Source organism: Nesoenas mayeri (assembly GCF_963082525.1).
Source record: "Nesoenas mayeri genome assembly, chromosome: 3".
In the NCBI taxonomy this organism is placed as follows: Eukaryota; Metazoa; Chordata; class Aves; order Columbiformes; family Columbidae; genus Nesoenas; species Nesoenas mayeri.
In genome coordinates this window covers 111114424-111137708 of record NC_137544.1, presented here as the reverse complement: position 1 = coordinate 111137708, position 23285 = coordinate 111114424, and the positions used below count along the sequence as shown (strand labels likewise).

Sequence of the window (23285 nt, the reverse complement as noted above, 5' to 3'; positions counted from 1 at the left end):
GTGCTGTTCAGCCATTCCTCAGCACAGTCTAGCCAGAGTTGTTTAAACACTACTTTGAACAGGCTGGGCCAATACAAATATTATAAACTGTGATTAGCAACCAAAGACCTGATCTGAGCACAACAAAAGAAAAACTGACCTGCTCAGTATTTCATCATCCCTGACATTTAGGAAATCTGCTTAAATCTTTCAGCATACAGTTTGCAATGAAGTGGAGCTACAGGAAAACAAGACATGGACTGTCAGGAATTCTCTTATCACCAGTCCTGTCAAGTGCTGCATTTCAGTCAACCCATGTAACAAAATAAAACTGGGCGGGGGGAAACGATCCAAGTGTAAGTACATACATTCCAAGTTACTGACCAGCAGAGAGTTTTTATTTATGAAATAGGGACTCCATTCTCTAGAAGATAAACATTACAATTTGTGCATTAATTTTAGCTCATTTACCTTCCTTATCCAAATGCCTCTATTTCCTCCTCCCAGTTGGACCTAGAAGCAAAGGCCTGAGCCTTTATACAAACAAGCTAATGGATTCTAATGGCTTACCCTGATGCAATGTCATTTAATCACAGAAGCACTTTATTTTCCCTGCTGTATTCAGGGAAGGAAAAAAAAAAGAGACTGCATCTGCATTCAACCAGCTCATCTAAACACCTTTTATTTCAGTTCAAATTCCATTATTCCCATTATTTTCATTATAGTCAAATTTTCTCATTCTTCCATCTTAGTACTCTTTCCTCTCCCTTCAGAAAAAAAAAAAAATAATCTTTAGCTCTCTGTGTTTCTCAGATCACTTTTTATTAAGTAATTCAAAAAAAGTAATCCATATATTTACCAGTTTTGTTGATTGTTCCCTCAACTCTAAATTTACTTCATAGGAAATCAGTCTATATTAAAAAGTATCCCAGATGTAATTACATTATATTCACTTTTCATATGAAGTACCTAGTACTCAAGCAATGCTCCAAAAACCAGCAACCAAAAAGACCCAAATCACAACCAGCCAAACCCAGACACAACCACTTAATACAGGATCTGCTTTTTAAACACTTATCTTTCATTCCCACCACACATGGTTTCTTTTGATTGCATTGTTTCCTTATCTCTGTTTTTATTTATTTCACTTGTTCTTTACTCCACACACTCCCAAACCTTTCTCAAGGTCTTCTTGCTCCATGGGAGTGAACTGGAGACCCAACCAGGCAGTACAGTCACCAGTGCTTCTCCATACCCAGAGTAAACAAGACTAGTCAGCCAAATTTCTTCTCCAGTACCTTTCACCTCCTTAGCTCACAGGGGCCACCCGCCCAGGCTTTTCCTCTCTCCTCTTTCTCTTCACTGTGACTTCAGAAGGTGGGTAGATGCCTTCTCACAGTATTTCTCCCTGGCAAGTACCACTTACACTGTTTTTCCTTATTCTCAGTTGTGTCCTACGCAAGAGGCCTGTTTTTAATCTCATGGCTACAGCAAGGTATAAAGTAAATAACGAATGCCGGTACTCCACTAATCTCACCCATTTCACTCATAGGTTAGTATCACCTGTGTGCTCCACCTCATCTAACTCATAAGATTTAATTATTGGGCTCTTTTCCTGTCCCTTTGTTTCTGCAACCTGCTCAACCATCGCTGCACTTAGTGCTCAGCAGCCTCAGCTGTGTCTCTCTCCCTCATGTCTCTGTTATCCCACAGTACCCTCCTTTTCTTCTCTCTTTCTAGTCCACGAAGACTCTTAACATCAGAACTCTGTTTGCATTTCCCATCATCATCATAACTTATATTTCATTTGGCCCAAACTCTTGACAAAAATCCCATTAATATTTAGAAAGAAACAGGGTGCTTAGCATGGGTAGGAAGAACAGAGCAGGAAGCAACACATGTAAAGCCTCCAGCTCTTTCAGAAAGGTGTAATTTCTCATGAGGAATGACAAGGCAAAATAGCAGAGCAGTCACGTTTTTATCTATCCTGGAATCAGTGAACATCTACAGAACAGAAAGGTGGAAAATCAGAAGACCTCATCTTTCTCTAAACAAAAAAAAGCACAACATCTGTTCTTCAAGGTAAATGAAGGAACAAGAAAGCAGGTCAAGAAGCCAAAAGAGTTGTTGCTGCCAAGTTATTTCAAACAAAATCTAAAGTGCCAGTTGTTCAATCCATTCCTTGACTCCTTTCAACTGTACAAGCAGTTTTATTGTAGAGGTAATTATTTCTGTACATTCTATTTTTCCTAGAGCACTTCGTGTTCCCTTGGCTCTTGCCAGAGTTGTCCATCTATTAGAGCATCTAACAAATCCATGCACAATTGCGGCATTTTCTTGATAGTCTACTATATAAGCGCTAGAGAAAGTTCCTGAATAAAGCCTTTTGCTCCTGAACTTCTGAAATGCATTGTTACTGGATGCCACGCAGTAGAGTGCAATTGTTCTGTAAGTCAACATTATGTCTCAAATGAAGTATTACAAGAAATATTTAAATCACGTTTTATTTTTCAAATTCAAAAATAACTATTAGCTTTATTTAACTTGTTACACATCTCACAGATTTAAAATATCATGCTCTATTTAAATATCTGAGTGACAACACTAAACAAATAAAATGTTACACAAAATATATTTAAGAAAATGTTTTGGTCTTCAATCGGAACAATAAATAGACAGGCACTTCTACATATACAAAGGAAGCAACCACTATTTAGAATAACTCTTATAAGCAAGATGTGGAAATACAGAAGAAAATCTGAGTTTTGAGAACATGTTTAACTCTACATGAGACATCATGCAACTTCAAAGGTTGTTTCAAAATTCAAAACTCTTAGGATCTGCACAATTCTAGATTTGCTACCACTTTACAGGAAATCCAAACCATGCTCTCATAAGCAATGTGCAATTTCAGTTATTTGCATCAAATCAAGCTACCTGATCACGTTTAGTGCCAAAACAGAAAACAAGAACTGACCAGAGTAGCTTTTCACATAAGAAACAAGTCAGCCTGGGGCAGGGGGCAGACCTAACTGTACCTAATGCCCAGCCCCAAACGAAATCTGTTCTTTCTTTTCCTTATAGATTGAGCTCTTTTATAGGGTGTTTCAAACAGGATTATGCTTTTTTTGGGAAAAAAAAAGCATCATCTACTAATAGAGTAAATCCTTCAGGCACAGGCACGCTTTGCACAAAAGATCCTAAGTAGAGGAGAAAACACTGTTCCAGGGTGCAAAAAGACTGAAAACTATAAATTAAAATAAATTCAGTTGTTAAAGTCTCATAAGAGTGTTTCATACCTAACATAAAACTACATTCCTCCAATTTCTGAATTTTCAAATTACAGTGGTTTCCACACACTCCCACACAAATGCTACTCATGGAAAAGTTATCTTCCACCATCACAGTTAGGGAAAAATGCATTGTAGTAGGCAATCCCTGTTTTCAGTACAACTAACCAGTCACTAACAGCTATTACATTCTTGAAGTCCTTTTTAAAATTAAGACAAAGCTTGAAACATAATGACCACCAGGAGAGTGGTGAAGTCAGGACCAAGTCTTCAAGCCATCCCCTCAAATTTTAGTATTTATTCTCATTTTCAAAAACAGAGGAAAACATTTCCAGAGAAAACTATTAAACAGAGCTTCAGTGGTCCACCAAGAAAATCAGACACAAATTTGGAAAGTTATTTGGACTGAAGACACTTACGCACATTACTTTAACAATTTAAGTGTGGATCTTGCAAGCGTGTCCAAATCTTTATCATTTCTTGAGGTTTTCTGCTATGTACTAACATTAAGTTTGTGTAGGAACATATGTTATTTCTGTATTTCTCTTCAATATCAAATGTTCTGAAGCCTTTGTGTTTTTCCGGAGCGAGCCCAAGCTTCTGAAGGCACATTCCAGTATAAACATCATCAATAGGGTAAAGGAGTACCTGGTCAGATGCATTATTCAGTCTTAATGCCAGATTACCAGAGTACAAAAACCCACCACCTCCTGCATACGGAGGATATGAACCTTCATAAACACTTTCTGGGATGTAGTATTTCAATTTTTTCTCTCTATGAGGTCCAGCATCTTTGATCACATCACCTATAAATAAGTCTTTGGCTTTTTCCTTTGATAAGCTCTTCAAGTAATCCAGGATCTGATGGGTATTCACAAAAACATCATCATCACCCTTAAAAATAAACTGGACATCTGCGCAGCTGCTGCTGACCCACTTAAGAAACAGCACCTCTTTCAGAGTTAAATTGAAGAAAGTGTCTCTGTAGTTCCAGAGGAGAATGTCTTGGTGGGTTTCACTCTCAAATTTTATCATGTCAGAAAGATCAGGAAAGTTATCCTCTGGTGGGGTCTGCCCAAGTAAGAAGACCCTTTTGACTGTCACATCCCCCGATTTTATTTCCTTGCCCCAGGACTGCCTAATTGCTTGCCTTCTATCAAAATGCGGTGTAAGTGACTTAATAGCCAGCAGCAGAAAAGGTTTATGTTTGCACTTGTTTGGCTGATCCATTAATAAGGAATAATTTCTACATCTTAAATAAAGCAGAAAGTCTTTGAATCTGTCTGGCAAGTTTGCAAAGTCACTAACCTCTGAAGATACCCATGGGTCAGGGTCACAGGAACTGAGAACACTGGAGTTTGAAAGTAAGTTCTCTTCCACAGTCATGTTGGAAAGCACAGTCAGGATAGGGTTGTACAGCAGTTCAAGCTTTTGTTGCTGTTTGTTCCAATAAGCTTTGTGAGGAGTATATTTTCTCCAGAATTTGCTGCGTGGTATAATAACACGGCCTTTTGCATTCTTCTCCTGGCTGCCACTTTTTGAGACTTCCACAATCACATAAATAAAAATGTTTACCATCATCAGAATTCCCAGCAGCTTTAGCCTTCTGCGTCCAACACTCATTTCTCATATCTGAAAAGAGAAAAAAAACCAGATTTTTACCCTTCTTCCTATCAAGTTCTTAATGTCATAAAAAATGCAAACTACTTGCAGGCAAAGAACGTACAAGTTAGTAGCCTAAAAACAGAGGTTACCTACACCTCAAAAAAGCAAAAACTAGTCTACCTCTAACACATGCACACCTACAGCTAGTAGGCATTTGGGGTTTCATCAGCAAACAAGAAGCTGGAAAGAATGTAAAATTTCCATTTGCTAGTTAGGAATCTTACACAGCATTTCACAACACGCCTAAATTAGCCAGCAGTTTCTGCTCCTCATTTAAGTCTTCTTGAAGCACTTGACTGTACAATAATAAGAATGTGAGCCCTCAGCTTGGCAAAAGCAGGCAGAGAAACTTTTTTTCTGCTAGTAAGGCAAGCTTAAGGGTATAGAATAAATTGCCATACAATAAGGTCAGCTATTTTTTAAATTAAGTTTCAAGCTTTTATACTTGCACTCTTATACCTTCCAACTACATAATAAGCAGAGCTGCATTTTAAAGCACACAATTCGTTTCTGTCCATGTCACTTGGCTGTTCCTTGGGAGAGAGTCTGACACAGAACTACCCAGCTGCATTGCTGATATTCAGATCTCTGCAGACAGAAGAGAAGATGAATTTTGGTTTTGATTTTTGTTGTTTGGTTGGTTTAACTCCAACTAGAAAAAGACATGAATGGCAGCAGAAAGTGAAAGTGTAATTATTCCTAGAAAGGAAAAAGAAACTGAAGAGAAATTAAAAAAGGATCAATTTCACATATATGCAAGACCAGGAAAAGTGTACCTCCCTTTGTTGCAGCAAAGGTTATTCTGTGACCCATCTCCAGTTTTTAGTATGAGAGAAAATGCATCAATTCCTCTTTCCTCCACAGCTGTCAGAATGAGGGTGCACAGTACAAAGAGTAACATGGTAACAGTGCATTCCTCTGAAGTAGTGCTTGTCAAACTGGTTAGCCCATGAGGATATCAACGTACAAGCCACACAAAATTTAACAAGCCATTCTAATTCACAACATCAGACTAGAAAATAATTCAGAATGAACAAGGAAGTTAGTAAGGTTACATTTAAGTCAGATATGGAACCCGGTGTCAAAGATGCTCTAATTTGCCAGTAATATAAATGACTATTGGAAGGCCAGAAAAACCTAAGGAAATGAAAAGATTTGTTATCACTGTTAAAAGCTCAGCTGTAAACACTACCTCAGAGGACCTGAAGTCACAGAGCAACAGCAATCAGGAAGGTACACTTGAGAAGTATACCTTGTACTTGCATATCTTTTAATTTTATTTCCAGCCATCACCAGACACCTGAGCTAGACTGACCCTTGCTGTCTTCTGGTTTGACCAGTCTTACTTTCTTTTACTCCTCAGCAAGTTAAACACAAAATTTAGTAAGAAAGCAACAAATAAGAATAAATTTTTTTTTCCCCTTTCTCTCATTCAACTCTTAGATTCTCATCAAATCCAACGGGGGGAAGTATTTTTTAATTTAAATTAAAAGGCACTCCTAGAAACAAAGGACTACTGTGAGAAAAATCCCAATTCTTCCTTCATTTGATCTCATGTACCATCTGCATATTTATCTCTGTATATACTGAGGCCAGATCTACTTTATTTAATGTCCTGTTCTCAGCCAACTATGAAGTTTGCTGTTCTAATTTTCAAGTAGTTTTCTTCTATACCTCAAAGACAAAAGCATACTGGTGGTCAGTGCCATCATTTAAGCTAAACTGAACTGTTAGAAAGCACTGTCTGGCCAGAGTTTAAAAAACAAAAAAACCAACAACAAACAAAACACACTCACAAAAAAAAACCACCAAAAAAAACCCCAAAACAACCACAAAACAAAAAACAAACCACCCCAAACCTTAATTTTGCTCCTTCAACTGCCACAGCAGCTTCCACTAAAAGCAGATAGATGACTATATACTATTTTTCTTTACTTCCCTTTCAGTACACAGAAGCAGCTGTCCCATGTTTCGTACTATTCCATGCAGTTCAGCCAGCACATCAGTCTACCCTGTCCTCAAGTGTTTCTGTAGCACTTCTCACTACAACAAATGAGGTGGTGTTTGACCTGTGATCCCAGGACTGCTGAGACAACGGGGTGAGAAGCTAACCCTCAGCAACAGCTAACAAACACAGCATTATAAAGAGCTCCCTGGAGTCTTATTTTCCAGGATAAGTAGCACTACACAGCTCATCTGTTGCAGCTCGCAGCTACTAAGCTATAAGTATTCAACACCTCAGTAAGTCACTTGGATGCTTGACCCAAGACTGTTCCGAATGCACTGAAACACCATTTGCAAAGACACTTAAAATCCTTCCGATAGCTTAGTCTTTTGGGCAAGCACTCCAATTCTGTAACTACAAGATCTTCCTTAATCTTTCAGTTTTTCACTTGTAACCTTGCAATATCCCCTGCAGCAAATGACAGTGAGATCCTACACAAAAAAACCAAAATCTTCATATGCTGTTAGACTTGGTAGAACTTTTCATCTGAAAAATATCAGTCTGGCAAGATGACCGTGGTTCCATCACATAAGGCATGCTAAATGCTATGAGTCCTACATATAAGTACTTCCAGCAGCATTTTCAGTCTCCTTTTTATAAAAAAACAACTATCCAATACTGGTGACAAAGTTAATATTTCTGAGAAAAGACAGGAAACAGGTGACATTCAGTATCAACACAAGACTTAGTTTTATAATGCATAAACACCTCCCCACATAATTTTGCATAACATTATTCTCCTTTTTAATCAAAAGCTATCGACATATTTTCTTGTCAATTCATTAAGAAAACTTATATTAAAAATACCAAACGAAAACTAGAGGCTAACAAGTGAAAACAAGGTAAAAATTGTTTTGTTAAAAACGTCATCTTTTTGTAAATGACACAAGACTTATTCATAGTATTAGATCAAGATTTTTGAACTAATTGTGAACAGAAAACAATTAAGACTTCAGAAAGTCTATTTCTACAAATTGAAACAGAATTCTCAGTTCTGCAATTAATATGTACTAGCTTTAATCATTACACCTGAAGGCAGGATTTAATAAAAGGATGCCAGCTCAACAATTTCGCATCTAGTTATGTTATTTATCACAAGATGCAGCATTACAACCCAAATCACACCCACAGCCCATGTCTCAAGACAAATCTCATTTCTTCATCTGCTTTGCTGACAACACAGTGACTAACCAAAGTGTCAGAACAATGGAGATTTTGTGCACTGGGCAGCTCGCTAAGGAGCAGCATTGTAGAGTACAAGACAAGTGCCCATTTCCTACTTAAAGCTTAGCTACAGCAATCTGGACAGATCACAATGATTTTCTCCTATTCCAATAACAGCTCCTTCTATCAGCATTAATATCACAAAATTTCCCAGCTGCCTCCTTTAACTACTGAGAATAGCATATCTGTTAGGGAAACCAAAAGCAAACTAAAAGTGATCTGGTTCATACTTAAATCTATCTGATGCATTTTTATACAAATACTGTTGAAGAACTGAGATGAGCAACACAAAGCAATACTCTATTTGAAAAATTCCTGCTGCTTTAGGTGCTAAAAAAGGCTAGAACACACAGCTAGCTAGCAGAAAAAGCAGAACACAAGAGTAAACACCATATATTGGTAAAGAAAAAACACAGTACACACAGAACCTCAGGAACAGAAAATCCTGCAGAAATTTATTCCAACTTCAGTGAGTAAGGTGAATAAAGTTACGTACACTCAAAGCTGACCAGACACAGTTTTTTCAACGCCTGTTTTCAACTTCTCAGTTACACTGATGTGAAGACTGTTCTAGCAATCAGTTGAAGTTTGTACAAATCATCTCATTTCTGCTTATGCAACTTCCAGCTGCACAGTTACACATCAGTTTCACTCCATACATAAAGAACTTCAAAGCCTTTAGAAAACACCCATGTGGCTGGAAAAAAAAGAGTTAACATTAACCATACTAAGGGTAAACCAAGGTTCTGCTATAGATACAATATTTGGAAAGCTTGATTCTGCAGAAATGGGAGGAAAAGAGGGAGGGAGGTGTTTCCCTCTTCAGCTCCACTCCACTCTTACAACTTCACTGCTGTCAAAAGTAAGGTACTGATAGAAGGGAACAGATTCATGGAGCTACCAAAGCAGCACTAGCAACAAAAGATGGATGGAAAAGGCAAGCCAGCAGAACTTTTTAAGAAAAACAGCTTCACTGTGGGATCAGGCAGCAATCAATAAAATGAGATGAATTGCAACAGAAAAGGAACACAGGTATTACACAAAGAAGCCATGAGCTACAAGAAAATATTCCAAACACCCAGAAAGCTTTAAGTCCAAATAACATTAATGCAAAATTATGAGAAAGTGTTCACAGGTTGTTTTTAAACAGTATCATTCTATGCTTTATCTCAAGAGTGAACGTATGCCAAAAGCCTGTAAGGAACCTATTCAGAAGTCTAACAGAGTTTGTATGAAACAAGAATCAAAATCACAGAGTCACTCTCCCAAACTGTAAGGGACCCTTGAGGATGGAATCCAAGTCGATTCCACAGAAGACAACATAAGAGTTAAACCATATATCTAAGAGCATTGCCCAAACTCTTCTTAAATAACCAAGTATGCACACTCCGTTCAGTTCCAGGAATTAATTATAGAAGCAACATTCTTTTTGGGAGGCAACGATTTACACAAAGAGGGGCCATGATACACCCTGACAAAAGAGAAGGATTACATCTGGAGAATGTCATGCTCAAGGTCAAAACCAGGAACAAGTATATCTAAGTGCTCCAGCCTCTAAACAAGGGCACAAGCAATACATCAGTTCGAGCTTCTCACATCAGAATTAGGATTCTGTGGAATTCTGATGAGCCCTGTTTACAGCACTTTATTTTCTATAATGACTTCACAAATTTAGTATGTGAAATATGTGATGACAGTTTTAACTTCTTTTTTTTTTTTTTTTTTAACTGATGCTACTAAGACATTGTTATGCACAAAAGCAAGCCCAAACTTCTACTGAGGTTTAGCTGGAGGAGACAAAAAGGCCAGAGGAAGATGAAGATGTTGAAAAGAAATGGCTAAAAATCCAAAGTTCAGAAAAAGTAAGCCTCTCTGGGATAGGGACAACAAAACACACTGTATCCAGGTGGTACATTAAGCAGTCGTCTATAGCAAGATGTCAAAACAAGCGCACCTAGATTTGCAGTCACTGCGTACAGCCTATAATCAATCCAAATAGGAGTTCTAAAGACTTGGAACTTCAACAACCAGATTTTGGCAGATGCTACGCATTGCCCTGAACTACGAAGTAGTTTTTCTTTCCTACAGTTTTTCAGCAAGGCACTACTTCATTTTACTTGGCTATATTACCATAGATGGTAAAAACCTTCAAGGTAGCACAGGCAGGTGCTCTTTTGGAAATACCATCAAAACAAAGGAAGGCACTGATGAGCATTAACACAAGGGGCAAATGGATAAATTTGGACAGTCAATTCTACCAATTTTACCCATGAAATAACACAAAACTTATTTCCTGAAAAGTCAGGCCACATTTGTATCCAACTTATTTCATTCTGCTTATATTCAATAAGACGTGCTGAGCCGTCAAAATACCAGAGGATTTACTGCTTGCTTACATATGAACTGAGATATCATAAGATAGCTTCAGGAATGCCACTTGCCTAAATAAGCAGAATTTCCTTTTATTCTAGGTTTCTATTTAGCAGCCTGGACACCAAAGAATCGTATAATCATACACCAAATATTGATAATATTTGTTGACTGTAATTGACGTTTAATTTAGGTTCCTAACCAGTGGAGCCTCTTACTAAGATGCCCAATTCCTCTGCATTTAAACTTCTTCTGCAGCACTATACACACTACCTCAGTCTCTGTAGAGAGATGAAAATCCATCCCAAGCTCTTCCTTGCAATGCAGTAAGAGTATACCTATAGCATGAAATGGAAGAATAAGCCTTCAGAAGGGATCTACAAAAAGAAAAGCAACTGTTACTTCATGTGCTTTCATAAAGACAGAAAAGTAATCTTCCTTTCTCTTAAGTACTGATGCCCATGATAAGTTATGTAACCAGACAGATTGCTGGTGACTTTCTAAAACTTGTACACCTAAAAAGGTATTACTTGTTATTGCAGGAAGACTGCATCATTTCCCTTTCAAATAAAGGGGTAAATTTTATTAAAACCACCACTGGGCAGGATGCAGTGCAACATGACTCAGCAAGGATCCTTAAAAGCAGTTTCAGGTCAGCAAGTAGGTTCAAACAGCACAATCCTGAACGGTGTGTGTTCGCTTGCATTCAAAAGGCAACGTAGCCTGTGGTGGCAGAGTGACCATGCTCCATTCCACTGCACAGCACGGGCATACCCACAAACTCTTCCAGAAAGATGAAGAAAACACAGTATTCCTGTTTATTACATAAAGGAGGAAAGTTTCAGGGAGCAAAAGACAGGTAAGACAACAGCCATTTTCAAGGTTATAGTTCTGCTTAAAAATAAGTTTAGATGATGTCTCTAGATGTACCAAACATCAATTTATTCATTCCAAGACCAGTCCTTTGCTATTAAAACATTCTTTATGCTTTTGGTTATGAATTATAATCTCAATCTCAACAGCAGTAAAAGTAGGCTGTGACTACCAGTAAGCAGTCTTAACAGCAACGTATCATCCAGATCTGCAGTTAAGCAAACCACCCAAAGTAGAACTCCCTTAAAACAGCTTGAATATGTAGCATTGAGAATTAACAATTCCCCTGCGAAAGAAATACCAGATAGTATGATGTAGACTACCTCAGGTGGTGTTCCTTTCCACACTGCATATACCCACACTAGCATCATACCTGCATCAGCAAAGCACTCCAGAGCAGATGCAGCGATAGTAGCAAATCTGTACTTCGGGCCAGTACACCAAATCTAAGAATGCTCATGCAATCCCAGAACAAAAGAAAAACAATACATTTAACCCGACTACCTGCCTCAACCCTCAAGTCTTACAGCAGTTCCAGGCTGTTGATCCACAAGCAGCTGAACTGATCTAATCGCCTGACCCTTCTTTTTGATGGAGACTTTCTCCTCCTCCCTTTCTGACTCAGAGAACTTAGGTCCAATCCCTCCATTGCACTGGCTCCAGCGCTCTGCCAGGCCCCTCTGTAAAACAGTTCACATCACTAACCCAGTAACAAAAGACCAGAGATGCACACCAGATAAGCACCACAGCAGATGCAGTGAACGCACACAGCAGAGAGAAGGGGAGCAGACCGATCTTCCCTCTTCAGCAGGGATAATACACCAGGAACTGAGCCTTGGTTCTGGATCCATAATCCCTCCCACCCTCCAACAAGAGGCAATCTGGCATCACAGCAATGACAACATTATACTTATACCCTGGTGCAAACAGTCATATAACATCATTCTTTGAACAGATCATACAGATGCAAGGTAAAATATCTATTTTTTTCCACCTCCTTCAAGTCTGACAGAAGCCATGACCTTAAACTGCAAATACTTTTATCTCCTACTGAGGACAGGAGTTATGCTGTATTTTCTAAGTGGGCTGAGTAACCTGTCTACATTATTTGACTGCCAAACCCAAGCATTAGAAGTCCATTTACTTACTAGGGCTGACAAAAGATAAAAGAATCTATACTACCTTCAAGTATTACACCTAGCACTCTACTGGTTCAGGACTAAACTATCAGGAATCTGGCAAAACAAAGCTGTAATTCACTTAGCTAACAGATAATACCTTTCTTTGCAGACACTAGCTATAACTGGGGCTATGGCATACTTGGATCTTGCCATGTAACTTCATTTTGAAGTCTGATATCCCTTATAGCAGTTGTACATGCAGCATATCTTCTGGTAGTGCTAGCAGTGCACACAACAGTGACATCACAGTTCTGAAGATAATTTTAAGATTATTATTGTTATTATTAAATACATCACAAGCTCTATGCAGTCCCTCTAACCTCCTATGAGATTCATCAGTTCTCCCAATATCTCAGTTCTGTTCAGTGAGATTCCTGGATTGAGCAACAACAGTTTTTAGAGCACAAAGATGTTAAGAGCCCCAGGCTGTTATAAAGTCTGTGCTATTTCCAGCTTTAAAGAACTCGACCTCTTTATTTTTCTAACTACACAAAACTGTGTATCTTTTTCACCTCAGAACTTTACGTAAGTCCACTTTTACAAAAGAACATCATAAGAACTGGCAAATATCAGTATTCTGTTGCTTCTGCACAAGCACATCACAGTGGTTCCCCCTGAGTAACAGGGTGTTTTCCATGTTCTTCAAAGACCACAGATATTCTGAAAAAATGTTCCAGTTGGAGGAAACTTACCAAGATAATACACTACAGAAAGCATCAAAAAGTGAAATGATATTCAGAGTAGTTAATGTTTATTTTAACATTAGTTTTAATTAATTGCATATACCTGCTTTGAGCCATCTTTCAGCATATTACTTAGTTTTGGGAGAAATTCTACTCTTTCAATATTTTAATACCAGAAGATACCAGTGCAACTTGGACATGGAATTCCAAGATCCAAATAAATAGCAAGACTGGGGAAGGATGTGCTTGTATTTTCCTAAAACTTAGCCCAAGGCATAAAGAACCATACACAATTTGAATAAAAGCTGATCTAATTTCACACTGTTTCCCACTAGTTATCTTCATAACATTTGCATGTTTTGCTTAAAAAGCAAACAAACAAACAAAAAAAAAAAAAACAGAAAACTTCACTCCCAAAAACACCCAACGGTACAGTGAGGTATTTCTCTAATAATACTCCCCTGGTTTTCTGTAGTAAGATATTAGAGGGCCAGGAACTGCATTTGAACCATATTATTGAACCTAATCTCCCTTTGTCCAATTCCTCTTTGAACCCACTAATATTTTCAACTTTTATGAATTCCACTGCTGACAAATCCCTCAATTTTTCACACACTGAGAACTTTTAATTACTTGCTTTTCTATCATCACACAAGAGGGGAAATTCTTGGAAAATACAATAACCAGAAAACAACCCTGCAGTTATTTTCCCTGTGTACATTTACCCCACAAGCTATATAACGAACATTTATCTGTCCTCTGTTCCTTCTTTGCCACAGTAAGAAAGCCCAGCCATTTTATTTCTGGAAGTATTTTGCATTTTTGACTATTCTGGAATTCCCCCCCTCCACTTCTATTAAGTTATTTTTTTATATGGCAACAACAAAAAAAGCACTTAGTACTTAAAGCTCACAAATAAGAATTTGTGGAGACTTTTTTAGAGCCATATATCAATGGGACTTGGTATAAGGCACAAGCCAGATAGTATGCTCAAATCTTATTAAACATACTGAGAGAGAATTACTTCCAAAAGTAACCACAAAATTTGAGAAATAACTCTTTCCCACATACATCTTCGGGTATTCCCATTAGCTTAGAAAGCTTTCTCATTCTCGGCTACTCCCAGACCATGCCCTACAATTTAAGGGAAGGAAGCTTATACTGCACAGAATCATAAATGGTTTAAGCAGTTTTCTGCTGTACTTTAAAAGTTACTTTGCTTATCTGATCCATGGCACAACTCCTTTCCCAGATGGATTCTGCCCCCCTCTTCAGAGATGGACTGATGAAAACAAGTAGTAAAATTCTCATAAGTAGTAAAATAAATCTGAAACTGCCAGTGGGAAAGAGGATTGTTAGAAAGTTGCCAGTCTTCCCATAAAACAAGCATTTTTGTGGTCACCTGCTCAATTCACCCTTTGCCTTAAAGGTACTGCTTCCTTGTTACTCACCATTTGTCACTCCACCCAACTCTCACCCATGCACTCAGCTGTGTCACAGAGCAGTTTACAGTAGCTACAATAATAAACATGGGCCCCTGTCAGCTCTACCACTGGTTTATCTTATGCATTACAAAGTTTGTAAAAGCACAATGAGAACCCAAAACTCCCTACTCCTAACAGCCTACTTGACTGCCATCTGAAACTACTAATGTCAGGTTCTGACTGTGGTATTATGACTCAACAGTGAGTTCATTTACTGCTGAATGGTAAGTTCTAAATATCAGAACCCCAAAATCTTCAGGTAAGCTATACTACTGCTATGTTTCCTGTCACAATTTTAACTAATTCCAGGTGCTTCCCTCCCTCTAGCTCCTCAAACAGGAAAGAGAAATTACCAGAATGTCACCTTTTAAGGTATGCCATTTGAAATAGCAACTATGAGATGCAAGTTTTGTTAATTTTATACTGCTGCTTAGAAATACTGCAGCAACACCCACCAAGTTTGCATCAAGATATCTTTACAAAGTAATTCAGGACAATGAAAACTTGTTTTTAACTTCATTAAAAGCACATTATGTGAAATTCTTGCCTGACAGAATACTTGCAGATGGAAGAGATAGCATCAGATCTCCACTGCCTCAAATTGAACACTCCCAACTCGAAATCAAACTGATTAAGTCACAAGACCTTCAACTGGAGAGTGATCTACTCTTTCACTCCTTTTAAATTAGAAAGTCAACTACCAGTGAAACACTCAAATCATCCAATTCTGTCTATATTTTAAGTTGATATGCCTCTCACAAAATGTCTGGGTTTAATTAAGAAGATATTTAAATATTGTGTACCTACTGAATTCAATTAAAATAAGGGCTAAATATGTTTTTTATACCTGATAAAATTAAATTATTGGATTGGCTGAAAGACCATTCAGTTCATATTTTAATTGTTTCAAGTGTTCCTATAGAAGATAAAGGTATATGCAAGAAAAGCTCTCTGGTCATTATAAAAATTATCTGTAAACTCAGTCCCAGGTTTAATATATATATTCAAGTTTTTCTACTGGTATAAACTACTTCATTTTGGCCATGATTTTCTACAGGGATAAAAAAAAAAAAAAAAAATCAACAAAGCTCCACATGTACAGAACATTTGTATAAGGCAATTTAAACCATGGTAGTGTTCCTATAAATTAGAACATTGTGCTAACACCTGCAGCCACACTAAACATCTATGAAGGTGTTCTAAGTGCATGTACAAAATAACTTGTGATTTTAAAAAGGCTGGTTTCTTTGTTTAAGAGTAAAAAGGGGTTAGGCTGTTGGGTTTGGGTTTGTTTTGGGCTTTTTATAGTAATTGAGCTTTCATGCTGACAACTAAGGGTAAGATCTCAGCTTGCTATAAAAACTAAAGTTAAATACCTCAGCATTTGAGGGCCTGTGGCAGTAAGTGTGGCCTGTTTTTCCCAATCCAGTACACAAAAAAAGAATTATGTGTCATGCTAAGGTCAGTTCAAGCTTTAGATTCTTTGCATTGTCCAATTTGTTAGGAATAACCCAAAGCTGCCAGCCTCTGATTTATAGGCTTCAGTTTTTACATACATTTGAGAAGGCTTCAGTGCAAATGTACAGTAAATTACACAGAATCACGAGAAGAGGTTTAACTGAGTGGCAGCAGAGAAATATTCCTTGGAAGAAAACTGTCATCCATCACGTTGTACAAGTTGGGAGGTAAAGTTCCATGACAGTTTAAAACAGTTTCAGTCATGACTAACACATTCCTGTAATGTATTCCTTCCCCTATAAACTGCACAGTCTTACCCCTCTTTGCATATATTTGACTGTAGTGAGCCAGTTCCGGGAGCTAAAGAGGACAATAAAGAACCTAGCAATAAAGCAGTAGTTAGTTTTTAGCTGGTTCACATCGCAAGACTTGCTTGCTACTATGCTGCACGAACACCAGTAACAGTGCAGGAGACGTAAGACTCACAAAGCCAAGACCACAGCAGATCTTACTTTCAATCAGCTTAAGCTTTCATATACCAGCACACTGCCATGGCAGCCTGACGCTACTGATCCTGTTCTCACCTTCATCCACAGAGGTCTCACAGGCTGGGTCAGCCAAGCATCAACACTGGTCCATGAGAAGCAGCCTTTAGGCAACCTCAACCTTATCCAGACACACCCTGGGGTTTGAATTTCTCTTAACACTTTTTGTTATCAAATCAGTTGGTTAGCAACTGAACTAGCATGACCCATCTGTTTCCACTACTCCTTGTATCATCTGCTGGAGTGTTATCTTCTGATAATTACCAGAAACTTAAGGAAGTAGATAATGAACTACCTTCCTCACAGATATTCAATATGCGGATCAATGCTAGTTCTGGTAATGAAGAATAAAGAACAAGTGACACATTGAAAGCATCAGTCAGGTTTGCAATGGAAATCTAAAAACATAAAGTCTGCTGGAGAGGCACTATCTTCTTACTTTTATACTGTATTTGACATAAGAAAAGTGATGTTGTATACCTGTTCAAGATGCAGATAACCGTATTTTCCACAAATAAGACAATTCATCTCCTTCTGGCATCTCTTCCAACTTTATCTTAAAACCAGTAATTACTACTGCCTTAACCATATTCCAACCACCTTTATGTCTGCATAGAGAGCATTCACTATCTAGTCAACTAACAAAGCCATTCTTTAAGCACCATACTGCAGGTCATCAAAATTTTACTTTTGCTTTGTCTTCCTGCCCACATTAATACTGTCATAAGCCACACTACTAAAAACTATGTTTCAAAAGCAAGGAGGCTATTACTTGGGATGTCATAAGGTCACTGCCCCTGATAACCTGCTAGTTTGGGGTTAAAAGTAAACAGACACTGGTTTTCAATTTGACTTCCACAAGATGCTGCCTTTGCCATCAGTACCTGGGTGATGGGATGACAACCTCCCCAGTCATCTCAAGACGTTTTCCTGCAAGTGCTATGAGGTTACTCAATCAAAAGTCAGTTCAAACTAAATTCATATACCGAATCAGAAGAGCAGGTCAGAATTCTGGGATCTGCCTCAAAATTTACAGTACTGAACTAAGTAAGTATTTAAGAATGCAAAATCTACATTTTAAAATGCAAATATATGAAAATATATGTTTGCCTTCTATTGTTTTTGGTTTCAAGTGTCATTAACAAGTACAGGGAAAAAAAAAAGGTTTAATCTTTCCGAATAATTCATTTCAAGGTTAGAAAAAACAGTGGAGTTCTAAGTAGGGAAGTTCATTTTCCTCCTTCAAACTTGTAAAAGGTGAGATACAGGTCTCATTCCAGCCTATCAAGTTTAACAAAAAGGGAACAATTTCTCCACCAGTTTTAGGCAGTTAGAGATGCATGTAAGTACCAGGAGGAATTTGTAAAAGATCTTTAAGCAGGTTAGGCAGCTAACTCCTGTTTTTGTTAACGGCAGATAAGCACATAACCTGATTAGAGACTCCTAAATCCAAGCAGGAACTTCTGTAAAGCAATGTGAAGTATCCACTACATTTGAGAGTGGTTTGAGTAATCCCCTTTAAGATGTTTTGCATGTCTGTCAATTGTTTTTATTCAAAAGCAAATCAACAACATCCCGAAGACAGTCTTCCATTACCATTTGCTAACATTCAAATATCAGATTAAAAAAATATCATTGTTCAAGTAAGATTAAAACAGCACTAAATTCAGAGTATAGTCTGACAATCAGCCACATTGCTCCTTAAACTGAATTAAGAAGTCCCACCATTTCCCAGTCCATGAATTCCCATATTTACATAACTCACATTATGTATAACCCTCAAGACAAGCAAATAAACCCTTTGGTTCCTCAATTCAGCTCAAAACACAGCTGCACAAACAGCTAAGCCAGCACAACAGACGGGGGGCACAGACAGGAGTGCTGCTTTGGCTGCTGCTCCTCAAAACTGCACCAGCCCACAGGATGCTGTCAGCAGCAAACCCTGCACAGATGAGTGACAGGTGTCTGCGCAGGAAGCCAATCGTCCCATGAGTGCACACATCTTGGCCAGGCACGTCAACCGTCACTGCTGCACTGCTACCGTAATTTCATACAAATACGTATATCCTCTGGTGGTTCATAAGCCATTAAGAACTCATCTTTTATAGAAAAATAATAAAACCACTTATCCACGTAAAAAAAAAATAATCAGGAATTCTTTCTCATTTGATTTAGAGAGCTGATTTACAAATTCAGTTAGTCAATCCACTCCCAAAGTAACTCTTCTATGAGTTTAAGATGGAGCAGCTGTTAAATTTCAGAAGTTATTTACAAAGACGAACAAAACTACTTCCAAGTTAAATGCTTTTCAGCTCCTACTATTGTATTTTTCTCAAACAACAAAAGCTTTCTTAACCAACTGCTGATGAAATTGTTTCATCAATTCTCCTTTTAAAAATCTCAGCACCACACCCATCACACACTGGGATTCTTTTCCTTATTTAAATGCTAATTGTTTCTCATGAGACATCAATTCAATCATTCTTTTGTACAGTTTGTCAGAAGACATTTTAATGATCCAGTCTTTTCACTGGGTTTTACATGATCAGGAGACTTGGAGAGGTTTACTCACTTTAAAATCCTAAAAAGCCCAATGAAATCAGTGAAAAATACAAAAGTGCATGGCCAAGCCCAATATACTTGTCAGTTCTTCCTGTCTAAAGATCAAGATGTGCCTGTACATATTTCAGAGATTTATTCCACACCTTTCAGTTGTGACTTGTTCTTTCTGTACTGAAGTGATGGGAAGAGCCTGTATTTCATTATATCATCATCATATTTTCCTGATTTTTTTTTGCTGTTGTTTTAACACACAAGAATTGTGCAATGCAGCTGTGAAGTAGTAGTAGATTGATAAAACAAACATTTAGATATATATTTGTGAGGCAACACATGGTGTAACAGGGAGATTACATCGGTAATTTTTGTTAACTGCATTCACAAGCCCATTTTTTTCTCTAAATGATGTGAAGCACTTGTCTGAATATAGCCTATGATGCACTAGAAACATCAAATACTAATCTGGCGACTCCTCATGCGCACAATTGTAAAAACTACACGTTTTTCCTAGACCAATTGTTAACACTTTGGTTAAAACTGTTACTTTACAAACAACCATCAGGAATTAAAACTGCGTATGCTTGAAAACTATTATAAAAGTTTAAATTTGAAAAGCAAACTGATACCTACTGCTTCAAAATTACTTACGCAACTTCTACTGTATAGTAATAGAAAATACAATAAAACAGACATACTAGGAAAAAAATCCCAAGCCAACAACCTATGAAAGGGACAAAGACAGTTTCAAGCTTTTGGAAGGTGACCAATCCTAATGGCCTTCCAGAAACATTAACATGAGAACCAGACACATTTAAAGGCTCATTATTCTAATGAAATACATATTTTCTCTATATTCTGTGCTTTCTACAAAAACACAATGATCAAAACAAATAAAACAGATTAATAAACCTTTGCTGTCACAATGAGTATACTCTGGCCAATAGCCTTTTTTTTTCCTTTGGCCTATTTTTGGCAAGATTTAGAATTATACCATTAAGTGTATGAAAAACCTACAAGAAACCTACCAGGCTCTACTATTTACAGCACAAATGCTTCATCTGAAAAATAAGAAATTAATAGAATTTTTATAGCCGGAGATATAACCAAATCCAGTAAAACATAGATCTGGCACATCAATCTATGATGCATTTCTGACAGAGCTGCTCTTTACATCAAAACCCACGAGTCTGATAGCACACAGAAAGAGTCGATCTAGTAACTAACTTTGTGAAGTTAGTTAGCTTCACAAGTTGTCTGAAGATTTTACAAGACAATTTGAAACATGTGTCAAAAATGAAGCTGTCTACTGAAAAAGAAGTTACCAAAGAAGTTGGCTGAGGATTTTAATTAATACTGCTCAATCTTTTTCCTCTCCTTTAGTTAATTTGTAGAAATACGGCTACAGAAATTTCAGTCAAGTACATGTATCAAAGACAAGCCACCCCTGCTCTTTGACTGTTGTGATAATGACAATATTGGCTGTGCTAGGAGACATATGACTACATCGCATGTTTCAACACGATCAGCACTGATGCAGACTGTCTTTTATCATCACCATTTGTTCTCCTTCAAGTGGTTTAACACAACCGACAGGAAAAATCACTATCAGAGCTAGTCCCACTACAAAAGTAGCTGCACCAGGTGGCAGTAAAATGACAACTGCAAAGGCTCTTGGCATTGACAAGTCACAATGGAGGAGCACTCATCTGAAAGACTTGGTTCTCCAAGGAGTATGATGGGTAGGCAAAAAGATGAAGACTCCAATCGTGCACTTTTAATCCCACATACAGTGTAACTTATTCATGCAGACAATTGCATATATTTGTCAGCGTAGAATACAAAACCACTTCATCCACTTCCCATTTTTCATTAAAGCCCTTCTGACTAAGTACCACCTTTATACTGATCTCCCCATCAGCATTTTCATTACCCAGAAGTGTTTGCAAGATTTAGGAGGAGCTTACGGGCAAAAATAATAAAACTCTCGACCGACAGTGACTGTGTTCATTAGGAACTATCTCTAGGGAGATTGGTGAGCTGTATCTATCATACGATAGGGCATCAGACAACGAGCTAGGACTCCCAGTCATCTAACACATGACCTTCAAAATAAGTCCCTTCAGCACTGTCATCTTGCTGCTGTATCTCACTTTCCTCCTCCTTCCTCATCTATTTATAGTATATGGGGAAAAGAAACAAGCAAAAATTCAAGCAAAACCAGTTTACAGATGACAAAATTACTTAAAACAAATCCTAATTTTTGATTACTTTATGCAGTGTCTGTAGCTTCCTTATAGCCACACAACAGTATTGCTCAACACCTCAGGTAAGAAAGTCACATGTTCAAAGCAAGCAGCAGAAACAGGATTTCCTTTAAGCCAAAAGATTTTCAATCTAACCGACAGCATTATATTTTGAAGTATGAGGCAAACATTCTGTAATGTAATTCAACTCCAATGCAATACTGTTTCCTAAAGAATCCATTCTCTTTTCAGGTTGTTCACAGCCCCAGAAAAAAGAAAAGCTAGAAATTACATCTGCTGATTCTCCCTTTTGTTTCCTCCACGCGTTTGGTAATAATTCAGAGCTAATTCAACTCCTCTGGGGGGCTTCAAGAGGCATCAGGCTGGCTCATCCAGGTGACAAGGGAGTCCTTGCCCCCAGCCAGTTCCTGGGCTGGTCACCTGAAGGAAGCACCAACTGTCCCACTCACCTGAGTGTCATCCGCTCTCCCCACCCACCCACGTACACACCCCTTCGTGACAGCATGACGGTCTGACTCAAAAGCGGAACTGCAAGAAGAACACGAAACTGCTTTAAGCAACACTAAAATGGAACAAAATTTGAGGCCGTCTCTCTTTAGGGCAGGGAGGAATAATTACTCAGAAATTTCCTCAAAGGAGAATGGTATAATAATGTTTCCTCAACAACTTTCATATTATATATTTAGCACATAATTGCATGCATACATCCTTCCACAGTCACATTAAGCTCGTCTGTGCCCAAACCTACTGTGTCCAAAATAATTCTATACTATAAAAAAAAAAAAAACAAAAACAAACAAAACCGGGAAAAAAAGCAACCGAGCCAAGTAAATTCTAAGTTGCACAGTTAAAACTAAACACTAGTGTTTAATAATCAACTCTAACAGCATGAAGCATTTTGGGAGGACAGACGAAAGGATTACTCAAGTAACGTTCACCATAAATTTTTGCAGGATGACTAATGAATTGGGAGCTGCAGTTTGGCCACAATCACAGCTAGTGACCTGAAATCCCCTCCTGACAGGGTATAGTAGTCTTAGGAAGTTTAAAGAGCTAAAAAACATTATCTCATGAAGGAGCACAAATATTCAGGCCAACTCTAGTGAAAACGGCATTTTCTCCCTTCCAGGTTCACCAAAGAATATACTTTAGAGCCACCACCACACCGTATCAGCAAAATCCTAACACTGCGCAGATATTAATAATTAACCTACTTGGTTACAGTCTGTTAATTAGCCGACCCCACGAGCTGTGCGAGTCGTTCCAGCTCCGCCACCGCCTCAGAAGAAAACCCGACGGGCGCTACCGTGCCCGCGTCCTCCCGTTTCTCTCCTCCAGCCAAGGAGAGGATTGCAGCAGCATCCAGCACTGCAGCAACCCTACGCCTGAGGTTTTCTCTGGAAAAAGCTCACGGTTTCACCATCGACTCCTCCTCCCCACCACCAAAAAAAAAAAAAAAAAAGAAAGGCGACGACAAACATACGGTTGTTTAACTCGGCTGAGCTGGCCTAAGTTTGATCCATGCCGGCAGACGGTGCCTCTGCCTTCCTCTCGCCGAGTTTGTTGCAACATGTGCCGGTTGCTGCCGATGCTCCGGTGCGCCAGGGGACAGATTTAACGCCCCCCCCGTCCGCGTGATTTAACGCCACCGTTTTCACCGCCTGCCACCTCCCACATCGAAGAGAAAATAATTTTTTTTAAAGTC

At 38.3% G+C, this 23285-nt stretch overlaps 1 protein-coding gene across 1 annotated transcript; it reads right to left on the bottom strand.

Annotated features, from left to right (window-relative positions):
- Positions 1 to 3698: 3698 nt before the first annotated feature.
- On the bottom strand, positions 3699 to 23088 carry B3GNT2 (UDP-GlcNAc:betaGal beta-1,3-N-acetylglucosaminyltransferase 2; the record flags this gene model as incomplete). Its single annotated transcript, XM_080341667.1, has 2 exons — positions 23064 to 23088; positions 3699 to 4901 (listed from the first exon to the last, which is right to left on the bottom strand). Exon 2 carries the CDS (start codon positions 4890 to 4892, stop codon positions 3699 to 3701), a length of 1194 nt encoding a protein of 397 aa, XP_080197793.1. The 5' UTR covers positions 4893 to 4901; positions 23064 to 23088.
- Between the last annotated feature and the right edge of the window lie 197 nt (positions 23089 to 23285).